The following is a 13,098-nucleotide window of genomic DNA, read 5'->3' as shown; positions in this document are numbered from 1 at the left end:
GATAATAAATATTTTGAACAAAATTTATTTAAAATTCAGTGTTTAACCAACGTTGTTATCACTATAGCAATTTACGCAACAGTTTACTACATTTGCTTGACAGTTGCATTCCAACTGCATTGCATCGATCATTAGGTTTTACACCAACCGACATAACCCCATGAAATGAGTCAGATGAACTTCGTTTGACAAACCTCGGTGGTTTGTTTACATAAGAGTTACGTGAGTTCGAGTGTAACAGATGAGCACCCGTTGCACTCGAACTCACGCAACTGACAAGTAAACAAACCACCGAGAATTGTCAAACATGAACTTCATTCATCATGAGTTCATTTGTGTCGTCATGTAGAATTCAATTGCAGCACCTACAAACGTTTGCCAAACGTGTTTCACACGTTCGATTTTTTTTTTTTTGAATTGTCAGTTGTGAATGTTTGCACACATTTCGAATCGAGCCTATACGTCTGTTATCTGTGGTTATATCGTTCATTTGAAACAACCCACTGAGACGTCCAAAAAATTGTTTCAAAATCGTTCAACACGGGTCCAACGATGGACGTTTGTTGAACGGTTATTTGGACGATGTCCAAATTGGTCCAACGAACGTCCTTCATTGGACGTTTTTGAAACCAACCGTTCTTAGAGGGAAAGTTTGTGGAGATCGGTTTAGCCATCGCTGCGAAATTGAGCAGCAGCAACAGCCAGAGCATAGCGGGGCAAGCAAAACCCTTCAGAAGGCGAAAGTAGTGGCAGCGGAAAGCCTGGTCGAGGAAACTTCACAAGTTTGCGGACGTGAAACACAATGTCCATTAGGACATCAAAAATATGGTTCTCAGTATTCGAAAGACGCTAAGGTCTGCTGTGAAAGAGTATGACACAGCGACGCTGAGGACTGATGTAGCTAGGGTGACCATACGTCCTGGTTTCCCAGGACATGTCCTGGTTTTGCATTGTCTGTCCTGGTGTCCTGGGAAGTCGAGGAAAATGCTTGATTTGTCCTGGTTTTTCTCCTGTAAGCCTAATATATTTCTATCTATTCAGTCTTCGATTTTCACTATGCTCTAGATCGCAGTAACTACTGACCGCAACCATAACTGCAACGTACACTCATCCTCAATCGGAATGTGACAAACAAAACTTAATATAGCCGAATCTCCCAATTGTATCTTTCGATGGTTTTTTAAATCTCCCAAGAGTACCTCGTCAATATCGATGAAACAATGGTTACCAGCGCTTCTTCTTGGCTTAAATCGTCATTCAATCCGGGAGTCGAAGAATTCCCTTTGGTATCTCTGAAGACATTTCGGCATTTTGGTGCTTCTGCTTCTACTTGAGTTCTCTTGCTAGTGGCTTTTTTTCGTTCTACTGGAAATCCATTCCATAAAAACAAAAATAGCACCTAATCAGTCGCTCTGCTTATCAACAGTGCAGTGAATCAAACGAACGTTTCTACCTATAGTCTGCTGTCTATATGTACCGTGCCAGTACTATAAACAAGCAAAGCAATCGAATAATAAATTTCGTCCAAAGCCAGTGTGGACAATAATGCACCGTTACTTTCATCGATACGATATCGATCATTCATTTCAAGATGTTTGAAACTCAACAGAAAATTTAACAGCAAATTTGCAAATGCAGTTTAGACTAACGGAAATCGTCGTTAGACAAAGTCACTACACTCGTTACTGATAACATTTAAAACTTTGGCTATAACGGAAAGCTACGCAATGGAAGCCAACATGCAATACGTCGTTGAGCATGATAATGTTAGGACCAAGATATCCATTTATATTGACAATGATAAGATTGATATGCGTCTGCACGATCAACACCTGGGTACTATTAATAAATTTATTACAACCATCATGTCGGAATACGTAACGGTGGAATCCTTTTAGTTTGAAACCCGGAGAAAATTTAGGTATTTCCAACGGTTTTTGTTTCTTGAGAATGCGAGTGACCTATTCCTTCATATTTGAACTTTCAATTTAAAGCAAAACGCGTCAGCAAATCTTAAATCACGCTGTGCACGTATGAAGAACAGACTCCTGCGTATCCTACGTTGTTATACAAGAAGACACACTACGAGAAACCATGTACACAAACCTCTAACGAAGCAATATCAATTGCAAGCATACCCATCACACAGCCCTTCATCAACATCAACTAAATCACAAACCACCAGCTCAGGCACCAACGAATACTGGAACAACAGAACGTACGCACAGCGTGAACGATCATTGTGATGTGCCTACTACTTCCCAAACAACTGCCAGTACCACCGATATTAAAGTAAATAACAAAGAACACGGATACGCGATCGTGACCCGTAGGCCCCACAAGCAACTCAAACCAGGTAATCGTGAAAGCCCATACAACGTTAACAGCGAGGATAGCATGAACGAAAACGAGGGAAACGAACCAAACATTTCTTTCATCGCTACATGCATGAATTGAATTTTGTTTTCTTTCAAATTCACGCAGGGATGTCAATTTTTTCAAGCTCGTGCTCAAACTGATATTATTTACACCAAGCTATCCGCCAGTTTTCATATAACAATCGATTAAATGGAGAAGTTTTTGGTAACAACGGTAGGTTTTGCAGCTCTCAAGTCGAGAGATAATGGTTGTCAATGGAGATCGCCAGGCATAGCGCATGGAAGCTACTTGGGATCACTGATGTTTCTGATTTACGTCCATGTCGTGTTTTTAGTACTGAAAACTCCTCACCGGTACTGCACAGACCATCTCAGCATTAAACATTTGCTTAAGGTTGTGTAGCAAGAACTGCCACTGTGGAATTGCGATGAAAGACTTTCTGGCAGAGCTCTTCCTCCCAGATTCCCATAACTTTTTTACTGCCAAAAACATGAGGAAAAGGCAATGTCGATTGAGAGGTAACGGGGGAGTCCGTACCCTTTCGACTGTCCTGGTTTTTTACTCGTCTGATATGGTCACCCTAATGTAGCTGAGTGAGCATTGACATCGGCTAATGGCGATTTCGCTTGAACCCGAAACTGAGTCAGGTTCTAACCCCAACCGCTGCACAGTGGTTTAAAACGCGAAAAACGTGATCGTTTTGAATAACTTCGAAATGGTTCGTTAAAGCGATATACAACCTTCGGAAGAATTTGTGACAATGGAACGCCCCTTCTTTCTAAATAAAAAAATTGTTGATTGATCCTCCTATAAGTGAGATGCAAAATTTATTTCTCGTATAATTAAAGATAGCGAGTTGAAGTATTCAGCCAAGTGGTAGTAAATTCATTTATAAAAAACTTTACCGAAGGTGGAAATGTCCTATCTTTAATGGTTTTTTAGGTATCGAGCATTATTTGAGAAAAGACCGGAAAAATCATTTTTTTCATCACAACTTTTTTTCAAGATTTTTTAGAGGGCCACAATGTTCTACAGAACTGTCACAATTAATGAAATACATATTTTTTGTGAACAAAGCAATAAATTATGTTGAACCGTTTTTTGAGATATTCACGTTTTTTGTTCGAAATACGGCCTACTTTGCTCTCAAATAACTCATGAACGGGCAAAAACGGGCAGACCACTCAGTATGGGTTTGAAAGTAATACAAAAATGCTATAAGCATCTGAACAAATCCTTTGTATCCGGTTGTATCCAGGGCTCTGGTAGCTAGAGTCGAAAAAGATGTTTTTCTAGTCTAAAATCATGGTATGAAACATATTCGGTGAAGCTGAAGAGATAAAGTGGTAGTGTCTTCGCAAAAGTTTTAGAGAATACTCTTACAAGAAACATTGCCGAAGACATCGGCTTTCTATCTCTACTGGTTGTTTAGATAAGGTGCACTATTTATGGAAACCCTACAAAAATGGTTTCATTTTCATTTTGAAAACCCTAACAAAATGGTTTCATCTTGCATGCTTTGATTACTTGTGTCGCATTATCGCTGTCTAGTGTTGTGTCAGATTTTGTGTGCAGAAAAACAGTTTTGTTGGCTTAATTTGAATTTGCAGTTTTAATCAAGTGTGACGTGGTTCGTGTTGTGTTACGGCAGCGTACATTACTGAACTTTGCAAAAGTCATGGTTACAGGTATGCATAAATGTAGATAATATGTGAATTTTTCAATATACTATCCCGTGAACTGTCAGTGACATGCATATAAATATACTCAAATGTGTTTTTCATTTTGCTTATAAGAATAAAATATATGATAATAACTTAACCATACCATGATACTGCTGCTATATTCAACATTACTAAAAATGCCTAGGTGGAATTGAATACCGCAAACAAATCAAAACGACAATTCGACCCAGATGCATTGTTCATGTTGGATTTAAGTGACTCTGACGAAGATTCTGATGCGGATGCAGGGCCGGCGGAAAGCGTGGGTAGTGTGGGTAGTAGTACCCACTCAAAAATAATCGAGTGGGTAATTACCCACTCGAAATTTTGAACCATTTCAAAAATATTTGATGAGCAACGCATGTATCTCGCACTACACACATTTGAAAACATCGATGTATCACAAATCCATTTGCATAAACAAACGTGTAAGCGTGTGCATTGCGAGAAGGGAAAAAATCCTTACTAATGGACCCCTCCCCTATGCTTACTACCCACTCGGGCGTAAAGTGTTTCGCCGCCCCTGTGCGGATGAGTGTAATAGCGATTGTGAATAGTAAACGAATTACTATAAGAATATTCCTTTTTCATTTATATATCAATGCAAATTCAACCGTCAATTCGTTCTTCGCAAACACGAACAATCAATCCTATATCGATGGTCCAAGTCTTGGTACTACATTTCATTGTGGAACTTGACCTTCTCTGTCGACACACTTTGAAGTCAATGTCAGGGTTTATGTGCCGCCTACTTATACTAAAAATCCATTCTCATTGGGGCTTGACCATACGACTACTGGCTTATAAACCAGCGTATTACCCGTACTACCACCGAACAATTCACTTTATCCAAAACCCAGTAAAGATAGAAAGCCGATATCTTCGGCAATGTTTCTTGTAAGAGTATTCTCCAAAACTTTTCTGAAGACACTACCACTTTATCTCTTCAGCTTCACCGAATATGTTTCATACCATGATTTTAGACTAGAAAAACATACTGAGTGGTCTGCCCGTTTTTGCCCGTTCATGAGTTATTTGAGAGCAAAGTAGGCCGTATTTCGAACAAAAAACGTGAATATCTCAAAAACGGTTCAACATAATTTATTACTTTGTTCACAAAAATTATGTATTTCATTAATTGTGACAGTTCTGTAGAACATTGTGGCCTTCTAAAAAATCTTGAAAAAAAGTTATGATGAAAAAAATGATTTTTCCGGTCTTTTCACAAATAATGCTCGATACCTAAAAACCATTAAAGATAGGACATTTCCACCTTCGGTAAAGTTTCTTATAAATGAATTTACTACAACTTGGCTGAATACTTCAACTCGCTATCTTTAATTATACGAGAAATAAATTTTGCATCTCACTTATAGGAGGATTAATCAACAATTTTTTATTTAGAAAGAAGGGGCGTTCCATTGTCACAAATTCTTCCGAAGGTTGTATATCGCTTTAACGAACCATTTCGAAGTTATTCAATACGATCACGTTTTTCGCGTTTTAAACCACTGTGCGCTGTCAGTTCATACATTTTGACAGCAGTTGGGGTTAGAAACTGACTCAGTTTCCCTTCAAACGAAAACCACATAAGGCTGCTTTTTCTTGGCTCCCCGAAAGCAAGGAAAGGAGAAGCTGGTTGGACACCTGTATCCGAGACTCCAAGAGCCTCGCCAGGAAACGGAAAACCAGGCGGGCCCAAAAGGCAGAACACTTACTGCCGAATAGAAAGAGGCAATTCAACCTGCAGAAAGCTGAAGTACGGTTGTAGGTCGGAAGAGTAAACAAAGAAAACAGCATTGCGATTGATCTCCCACTGAGACGTCCAAAAAATTGTTTCAAAATCGTTCAACACGGGTCCAACTATGGACGTTCGTTGAACGGTTATTTGGACGTTGTCCAAATTGGTCCAACGAACGTCCTTCATTGGACGATTTTGAAACCAACCGTTCTTAGAGGGCTGTTTTAGTCGGTGATGTAAAATAGAACAGCCCATATGGAATACATCAGCGTTGCGAACAGCCTTAGGTAAGTAGCATCGATTTAGGAATTTGAGTTCTCGGAACTCAAATTTTGAGTAGTTTTGAATGAGCGTGCAGGATTCTGTACCGGGTTTTATTTTGAGCCAGAATTTTGCCAGAAGTCAGTCAGACACCCGAAAAAAAATTTAACATGAAAAATCTCCCAGTTAAGCTCAGCCGGAATGCTGGCTGGTTCTACATTGTATTCCGGCTTGAATGACACAACCGATTATAGCTAGAATCGGTTGTCACTGGAGCTGGAATACTGACTAGAGCCAGCCAGAATTCCGGCTGAGTTTTACTGTCTTCACGGTCTTCACCGACTTACTTCACAACCTTTCAACCCTTCCCGGTCAAACCATTGGGAATTTGATTCGGAATCCTGAATGGAGTCATTATGGATTCCAAATCAAATGCAACAACCGATTCTGAGTCGGAATCGGTTGTTGCATTTGATTTGGAATCCATAATGACTCCATTCAGAAATCCGAACCGGTTCCGGAATGAGTTTAACTGGGTTTCAACAGTCTTCAAATGAAGACATGTCTTCATATCTCGCATCGCTGGTCGTCATAACCCAATTTGACACTGACAGCCTGGTTTAATGACTCGCATGTTGTGGTTGAATTGAGTGACTAGTTCGCGTCGGAATAAGCTGTTAAAAGCTTAAATTTAGGATATTAAAACTCTTTTTCGTTTATTCAGTCATCTGTAACTATGGCCGACAAGGAAAACAAAGAGAAATCGAAAGTTGATCTTGGTTTGCTGGAAGAAGATGACGAATTTGAGGAGTTCCCTTCTGAAGGTAATTTAAGTTAATCATTAATCGTACGAAAATTGCAAGCGTTGTAATTGTTTTAGATTGGGCCGGGAATAAAGAAGATGAGGAGGAGCTTAGTGTTTGGGAGGACAATTGGGACGACGATAATGTAGAGGATGACTTTAACCAACAACTCCGAGCACAGCTGGAAAAGCAAAAACCGAACTGAGATATTCTCGTTTCTTTGGAGTTTTTCGAATAAAAAGATATTAAACATATTTCCTTGACCTGAAATACAGTGTAAACTAACAGGCTTTCGTAAAAATGATAAAATAAAAATATAAATACAAATAATTAATAGTTACGGATGACTATCATTCTCGAACTCGTCTTCTTTGACGGCAATTTTTGTGCCCAGAAATCGAAAAGCTTCGAATTCACCTAATTTCTTCCCGTCTTTATAGTGATACGACTGAAAGCATACTTCGCAAACATAGGCAGGATCAAATATGTGCTGGTCACTATTTTTGACAATATAATTCGCTTCGCAGTGACCACAAATGTTACATGGAATCGATCTGGGAAAAGCATACGAATTTAAAATAGGGTATCGTTTCCGCAGCAGCACATCGGAAGTTGCGAGTAGCCTACAGTCTGAAACCACAAATATGTGTTCACAATTCCCATGATGCTGGTAAACCTGTGACAATAAGAAAAACTGTAAACGCTTTCAATGAATATAGATTTGGTTTACCTGTGGGTAACCTAGCCGGAAAAAAATATCTTCAAACTTTGTTTCTTCCATTCTTCGAGTTCTTAGTTCTCCAACATTTTTCTGGCGCTCGGCCCAACTCCGGATGACTTCTGAATAATCATAACTGTCTTCATTTCTCAAATCATTGTAAAATGTATCGTGAATGAAGAAGAAGCCAGGATTTGGCCGCGATTCCACGTTAGTGTTCTTATCAATTGAGTTAATGTGGGGGTTTTCGCTAATATCAAAAAAAGGTCCCAAATCACATTGACAATATATTTTGTCGCGCAATTCAGTTAGAAACTGCGTTCCAAGAACGTAAAATTCTTGATGAAACTTGGGGTGTCCTAGTCGGATGCCTGGTTTGTACTTGAAAGGTTCATAGAATCGTATCTCAAGCAATATCTCCATGTAGGGTTCTAGATCCGGTTCATCACTTCGAGTGATGCACGAGTATTTATGCTTGTTGTAGCGAATTTTTGAGTCCAAATTTTTGCGAAACTTGCCGGTAATTTTCAAGGCATGCTGAACGCAATTAAAGCGGTTCGCCTTTTCTGGGATTTCGGCCGGTTTTTGAACGTTTTGAACACGTGCCGGATGGAAGGAAGAAATACGTATATCCTTTGTACTGGATAGATGCTGATCTAGATCCACTGCCTGCAGCAGTTCGTTAAACTCCTGTTCTGTACCACTAAATCCCATGGCAGTAGCAATATCATCTTTCGTAGTTGGCACATGTCTCCAACCGTCCGGCAATAGTTCCTGATGGAATTCACGCAAAGCCTGCCTTACAGATATTACCTTGGAGCATTTAGGTCTGTAGATTCTCTCCATGACTAATATCCATTAGCTACTGATTGGAATATAGTGCTTTTGATTGGATCACTTTATAAAGATTCGCAAATCTATTCTACTTGTGAAAAACGGTTAACACACCAGGCTCTTGTTCGGTTAATATCATATATTTCCGTGGTATGATTAAATTTAGCGCGAGTTGTTGACTGGAATCAATGCTAAGGATCAATCATAAATTATGTAAAACGGGAAGAACGAAACATAACATACTTTTACTGAAAAAATATTAATAATTCGTTACATACGAAGGCAGAATATAAAGAAATTTGTGACATGAGTGGAGTAACTACTTTTCTACGGCTCATGCACGTACGGTACGATACAAAACACAAAATAATGAACAACAATAGCAAAATCAAAAATTTAATACGAGATTGTTTTCATCCAAGAAACTGCATTAGTGTCCGTGAGACGCTGCCAGGTCAAACCGTTTGGAATTCTGAATGGATTCTAACTCAAATGCAACAACCGATTAAGTTGGAATCAGTCGTGGCATTGGAGCCGGATAGCGCTCTGACCAATGGAAAATCACTGTCTGGAAAGAAACCCATAAGTTTTCTATGTCATCCAACATTGGTCTAATAGAGAATGAGTATTGAACGAATTTGAATGTCTTTTTATGGGATGATTTTCATATATCGCGGACTTCGAAAGTGTCTTTGCTATTCTATCGCACGCTAAAATCAGTTGTTTATTGATCGTTACCCATCTATGGAGAAATTTTGGAGTCATATTCTTAGTCACGCCATCTAGTGACTAGAATTATTCTTGTTGGAAAACGAACGGATCAGATAAAAAGTAAAAGCTCCAAAAATTAATGTGACAAATTTTATGTATGTTTATTTGCAACGACAACCTGTTAGCGTAAGCTTCATATCAGGTTAAGGAAATTCGTTTATTTTAATTTGTAATTTTATTGAGCACGATAGCCTTTAGAAAATGAAAGATATATGGATATTATGAATACCTCATTTAATCATTGTGATAAACTCCCATCCGGGAGTAACAAGATTAGATGTGCAATAAAAATACTAAGCTATATTATTTCTTCGCTTTTTTAGCTCGCGACTCATTTGACGGCTTTTCAATCGCTCTTTTCTTTCCAAGTACCGTTTTACCATCACGCGACTTAATCTTCGGTGTATTCTCCCTGTTTCCAGACCTTCCACTTTTCGGTTCCCCTTTATCATCTACAACTGGTAAATTCTTCAGGTATCTCGTAATAGTTCTGGTGATCGCGGCGGTATCTGCTGTAGTATCATCAGTTTTTAGAGCTGTAATAAAATTTTTGTGTAATTTCAGCGACCCGGACAATCCAATTCCTGAAGATTTTTTCAAAATGGTCTTGTTTAATGCGCGGACAAGAGCAGTTTTCATGTTTTTACGAACAACGTCTTCAGAAATCAAATATTTCGAACTGATAATTGTTTTTACGGCTTGCACTGATAACCCTTTATCACGCTTTGTAAGAGCGTCTGGCCTGTTTGTAATTATAGCCTCAACAATCATCGATAAGTATTTCGGCTTCTGCAATGCCGGATTAGGGCTTCTTGTTGTGTGAAACTTCCCGTTAGGAGCTGGAAAAAATAGGTTAATATTTTCTTTTCACCTTCTAAGGCTATTATTACCTTTTCTTTCTGCAGACATTATGAAAAAAGTTGAATATGGAACAGAAAAAACCTTTCACGACACCTAGAAAATTCGTTCGATATTACGTTCCTCCAGGATACTCCGTTTTCGTTGCGAAAAGCTACGAAGCCCGAAGAAAATGAGAGCGTCTTCTTCGTGCAAGAGCCAGGGATGCCGTTATGCCAGATTTATCTGGCACAGCCAGAGGTTTTGGCAGCTTCCGGACAAAAAGAGAAATCTCTCATTCTGCCAGATTTTTAAGTTTTAGAAGCTGCTACATACACATTTTGGACATTTGGGTAATTATGTCCCACATTTTACAAAAATCGATTCTATGAAAACTAAAATGTATGCCTAATTTCGATGACTTTTAGGTCGCTGTCAAGTGCCAGATTTTGCCAGAGATTTTTAGCTGAACTTCCAGATTTTCTTTGAAAAATAGTGGCAACCCTGGCAAGAGCTAGTGATACTAGAGCACTCTAGTTAGAGTTTGGCCAAGAGGCCATGACGTATCCAAACGAACATGAAATTTGACGTATTTCTATTGTGTATACGTCAAATTCCATGTTCGTTTGGATACGTCATGGCCTCTTGGCCACACTCTAACTAGAGTGCTCTAAGTGATACCTTTTCCCAGTTAAGCTCAGCCGGAAATGAACCGGAATTCTGGCTGGTTCCAGTTCGTATTCCGGCTCCAGTGACACAACCGATTCTAGTTAGAATCGGTTGTGTCACTGGAGCCCGTGTGCGAACTGGAACCAGCCAGAATTCCAGTTCAATTCCGGCTGAGCTTTACTGGGTTTTTACTCGATTAACGCAAACAATCGATTAATTTCTAAAATAATCGAAAAATCAATAATCGATTACAAGCTTTCGGTATAATCGAGCAAATCGAATAGCTGCCCTCTAAGAACGGTTGGTTTCAAAATCGTCCAATGAATGACGTTCGATGGACCAATTTGGACAACGTCCAAATAACCGTTCAACAAACGTCCATCATTGGACCCGTGTTGAACGATTTTGAAACAATTTTTTGGACGTCTCAGTGGGTGTTATCAATTAATCGAGAGCATAATTAATGAAGGGTGTTGCCAATAGTCAACATGTTTGAGGGGTCGTTTCTGAAATTATCAACCTCGTACGAAATAAAACACGGGTGTAGTATAGGATCGTAATTAAGTGAGGTTATAATTTTCCTGTGTATATTAAAAATACATATAAGCATTTAGCATACGAACTAATATAAACTTAGATATAATAATTAAACTAATATTTTATATTTACTTACATTTAGTTCTCTTTTTAATGAATTTAATTCCGGCTTTGAAAGCATTGTATGACAAAGTGGGTTCAGAAACGCTTGTCTTCGACCATATGTAATTGTTCGTATTAGATATTAGCGAGTATTTTATATAAAGAGAATTAGTTTTAAGCTAGAAATGTTAACAAAACATATTTACCATCTAGATTTAAGTATAATTACATTATATATTATTATTATATGCACAAAGGAAAAATTATAACGTGTAAGAACACGAGGTGGTTTGTAGTAATCTACATCTTGTTCACGTTTGACCACTTCTTTGTAATGAGTGATCGAAGTGATGATTAGTCACAGTGATGACATTATTGATTATCATTCAGGCATATAAAATAACCGCGTTCAGTAGTGTGTGAGAACAAAGTAGTTGAACGGAAGGTGCGCACGGATTGAGAATTATCCGTAACACTCCCCCGGGTATACCAACCAAACATATGTTGGTTTACTATCTATCGCACTGCATGTTCAACGTTCTCAGCCCAAACTTGTATTACCATTCATCAATTGACTTCACATCGCTGCTGCAATTATTCAACCGCTGTCTGCCATTGCATTTTAATTTGGCTGATGGAGATGACAACACGTTTGTCTCACAGCGTTTTGCCATGTAACGATCGAAATCTAGTTGCACAGTTTTAGTTTCTATTATAGCGAATCATTGGGCTTACTGGAGCAGTACCAGGAAGCACTTACGTTCGTTCACTTACTTACTGAAACTGTTAACGTTAAATATTCCTGTTGTTAGATGCAAAACACTGCTGTAGAGAATGTTGCTCTTTTGTGTGTGCTTTGGTAAGGCGGTCCTTCTCGCGAACTCGGTCTCTCAGCGATTCTTCAAATGTATTCCTGCGATACGTGACTTCAGCTCAATTTGTTAAACTCCAAACGAACATGAACTACACTTGGTAAGTAAGACATAAGTGGGTCTCACGAATTCTCTACCTCTGGTTGATACGTGGGATTTACGCTAGCTGACACACATACAAGTGCAATCGATGATTGACTGGTGGTTTGTATTCTCTTGTGGTTGGTGATGATGGTCTATTCGGTATCGTCTAGGATAGTGTAGCACATTACAAAACGGCAGTATTTTCTCACTATACTACCAAAGTTCTAAATTCAATTCGATAATGCACGACACGCAACAGCTTAGATGCCATCGCGGGCAAATAATTTTTACGGTCTCGAATACGTATAGTACGATCAGTATTACTTTGACACGGTCTATTGTCATAACTGACAGTGGCTGCTGGCTCCCGATCCTTTGATGCGACTATTTGGGACAACTTCAGATCGCTCTTTCGCCATCGAAGAGAATGATGAATCCGCGATAATGTTATATACGTTGCGCCTTATCATGATTCTTGCTGGTAGTGAATTTATTTTGAAAATGGATCTTTTTCGCTGGATCTGGTTTGTGTTAGCACGTCTGAGATTGCTTTTGGTTACAAATTTCTTCACAATTACAGCACATGAAAAATACACAAATTATCGAAAATCAAGTTGATTCATACTGTCGTTATAAGGATGACGCCAGTTCCTGAGTAGTGCTTGTTATACTAGGCGTCTTTGGTTAGTTGGATACCATACACATATCGTTGTGAATTCGTGCTATCGTTTCAACTGCAGTGTTAGAGATTACAGTATATAGCTTG

At 38.9% G+C, this 13,098-nt stretch overlaps 2 protein-coding genes across 4 annotated transcripts; both read right to left on the bottom strand.

The window, feature by feature from the left end:
* Nucleotides 1-7,172: 7,172 nt before the first annotated feature.
* Nucleotides 7,173-8,887, bottom strand: LOC131683520 (snRNA-activating protein complex subunit 3). Of its 3 annotated transcripts, none has more exons than XM_058965561.1 (3): nucleotides 8,704-8,887; nucleotides 7,639-8,651; nucleotides 7,173-7,584 (listed from the first exon to the last, which is right to left on the bottom strand). In XM_058965561.1, exons 2-3 carry the CDS (start codon nucleotides 8,470-8,472, stop codon nucleotides 7,246-7,248), a joined length of 1,173 nt encoding a protein of 390 aa, XP_058821544.1. In that variant the 5' UTR covers nucleotides 8,473-8,651; nucleotides 8,704-8,887; the 3' UTR covers nucleotides 7,173-7,245. The 3 variants fall into 3 exon arrangements, with proteins under 3 accessions (XP_058821544.1, XP_058821545.1, XP_058821546.1); XM_058965562.1 differs by having other exon boundaries at nucleotides 7,639-8,639; XM_058965563.1 differs by having other exon boundaries at nucleotides 8,739-8,884.
* A 490-nt stretch (nucleotides 8,888-9,377) lies between these two features.
* Nucleotides 9,378-10,479, bottom strand: LOC131680149 (uncharacterized). Its single transcript, XM_058960873.1, has 2 exons — nucleotides 10,122-10,479; nucleotides 9,378-10,070 (listed from the first exon to the last, which is right to left on the bottom strand). The coding sequence occupies exons 1-2, from the start codon at nucleotides 10,138-10,140 to the stop codon at nucleotides 9,535-9,537; spliced, it is 555 nt and encodes a 184-aa protein (XP_058816856.1). The 5' UTR covers nucleotides 10,141-10,479; the 3' UTR covers nucleotides 9,378-9,534.
* Between the last annotated feature and the right edge of the window lie 2,619 nt (nucleotides 10,480-13,098).

Source organism: Topomyia yanbarensis, chromosome 2 (genome assembly GCF_030247195.1).
Source record: "Topomyia yanbarensis strain Yona2022 chromosome 2, ASM3024719v1, whole genome shotgun sequence".
NCBI lineage: Eukaryota > Metazoa > Arthropoda > Insecta > Diptera > Culicidae > Topomyia > Topomyia yanbarensis.
Note: the sequence above shows the minus strand (reverse complement) of the source record. Positions and strands in the feature narration are given on the sequence as shown.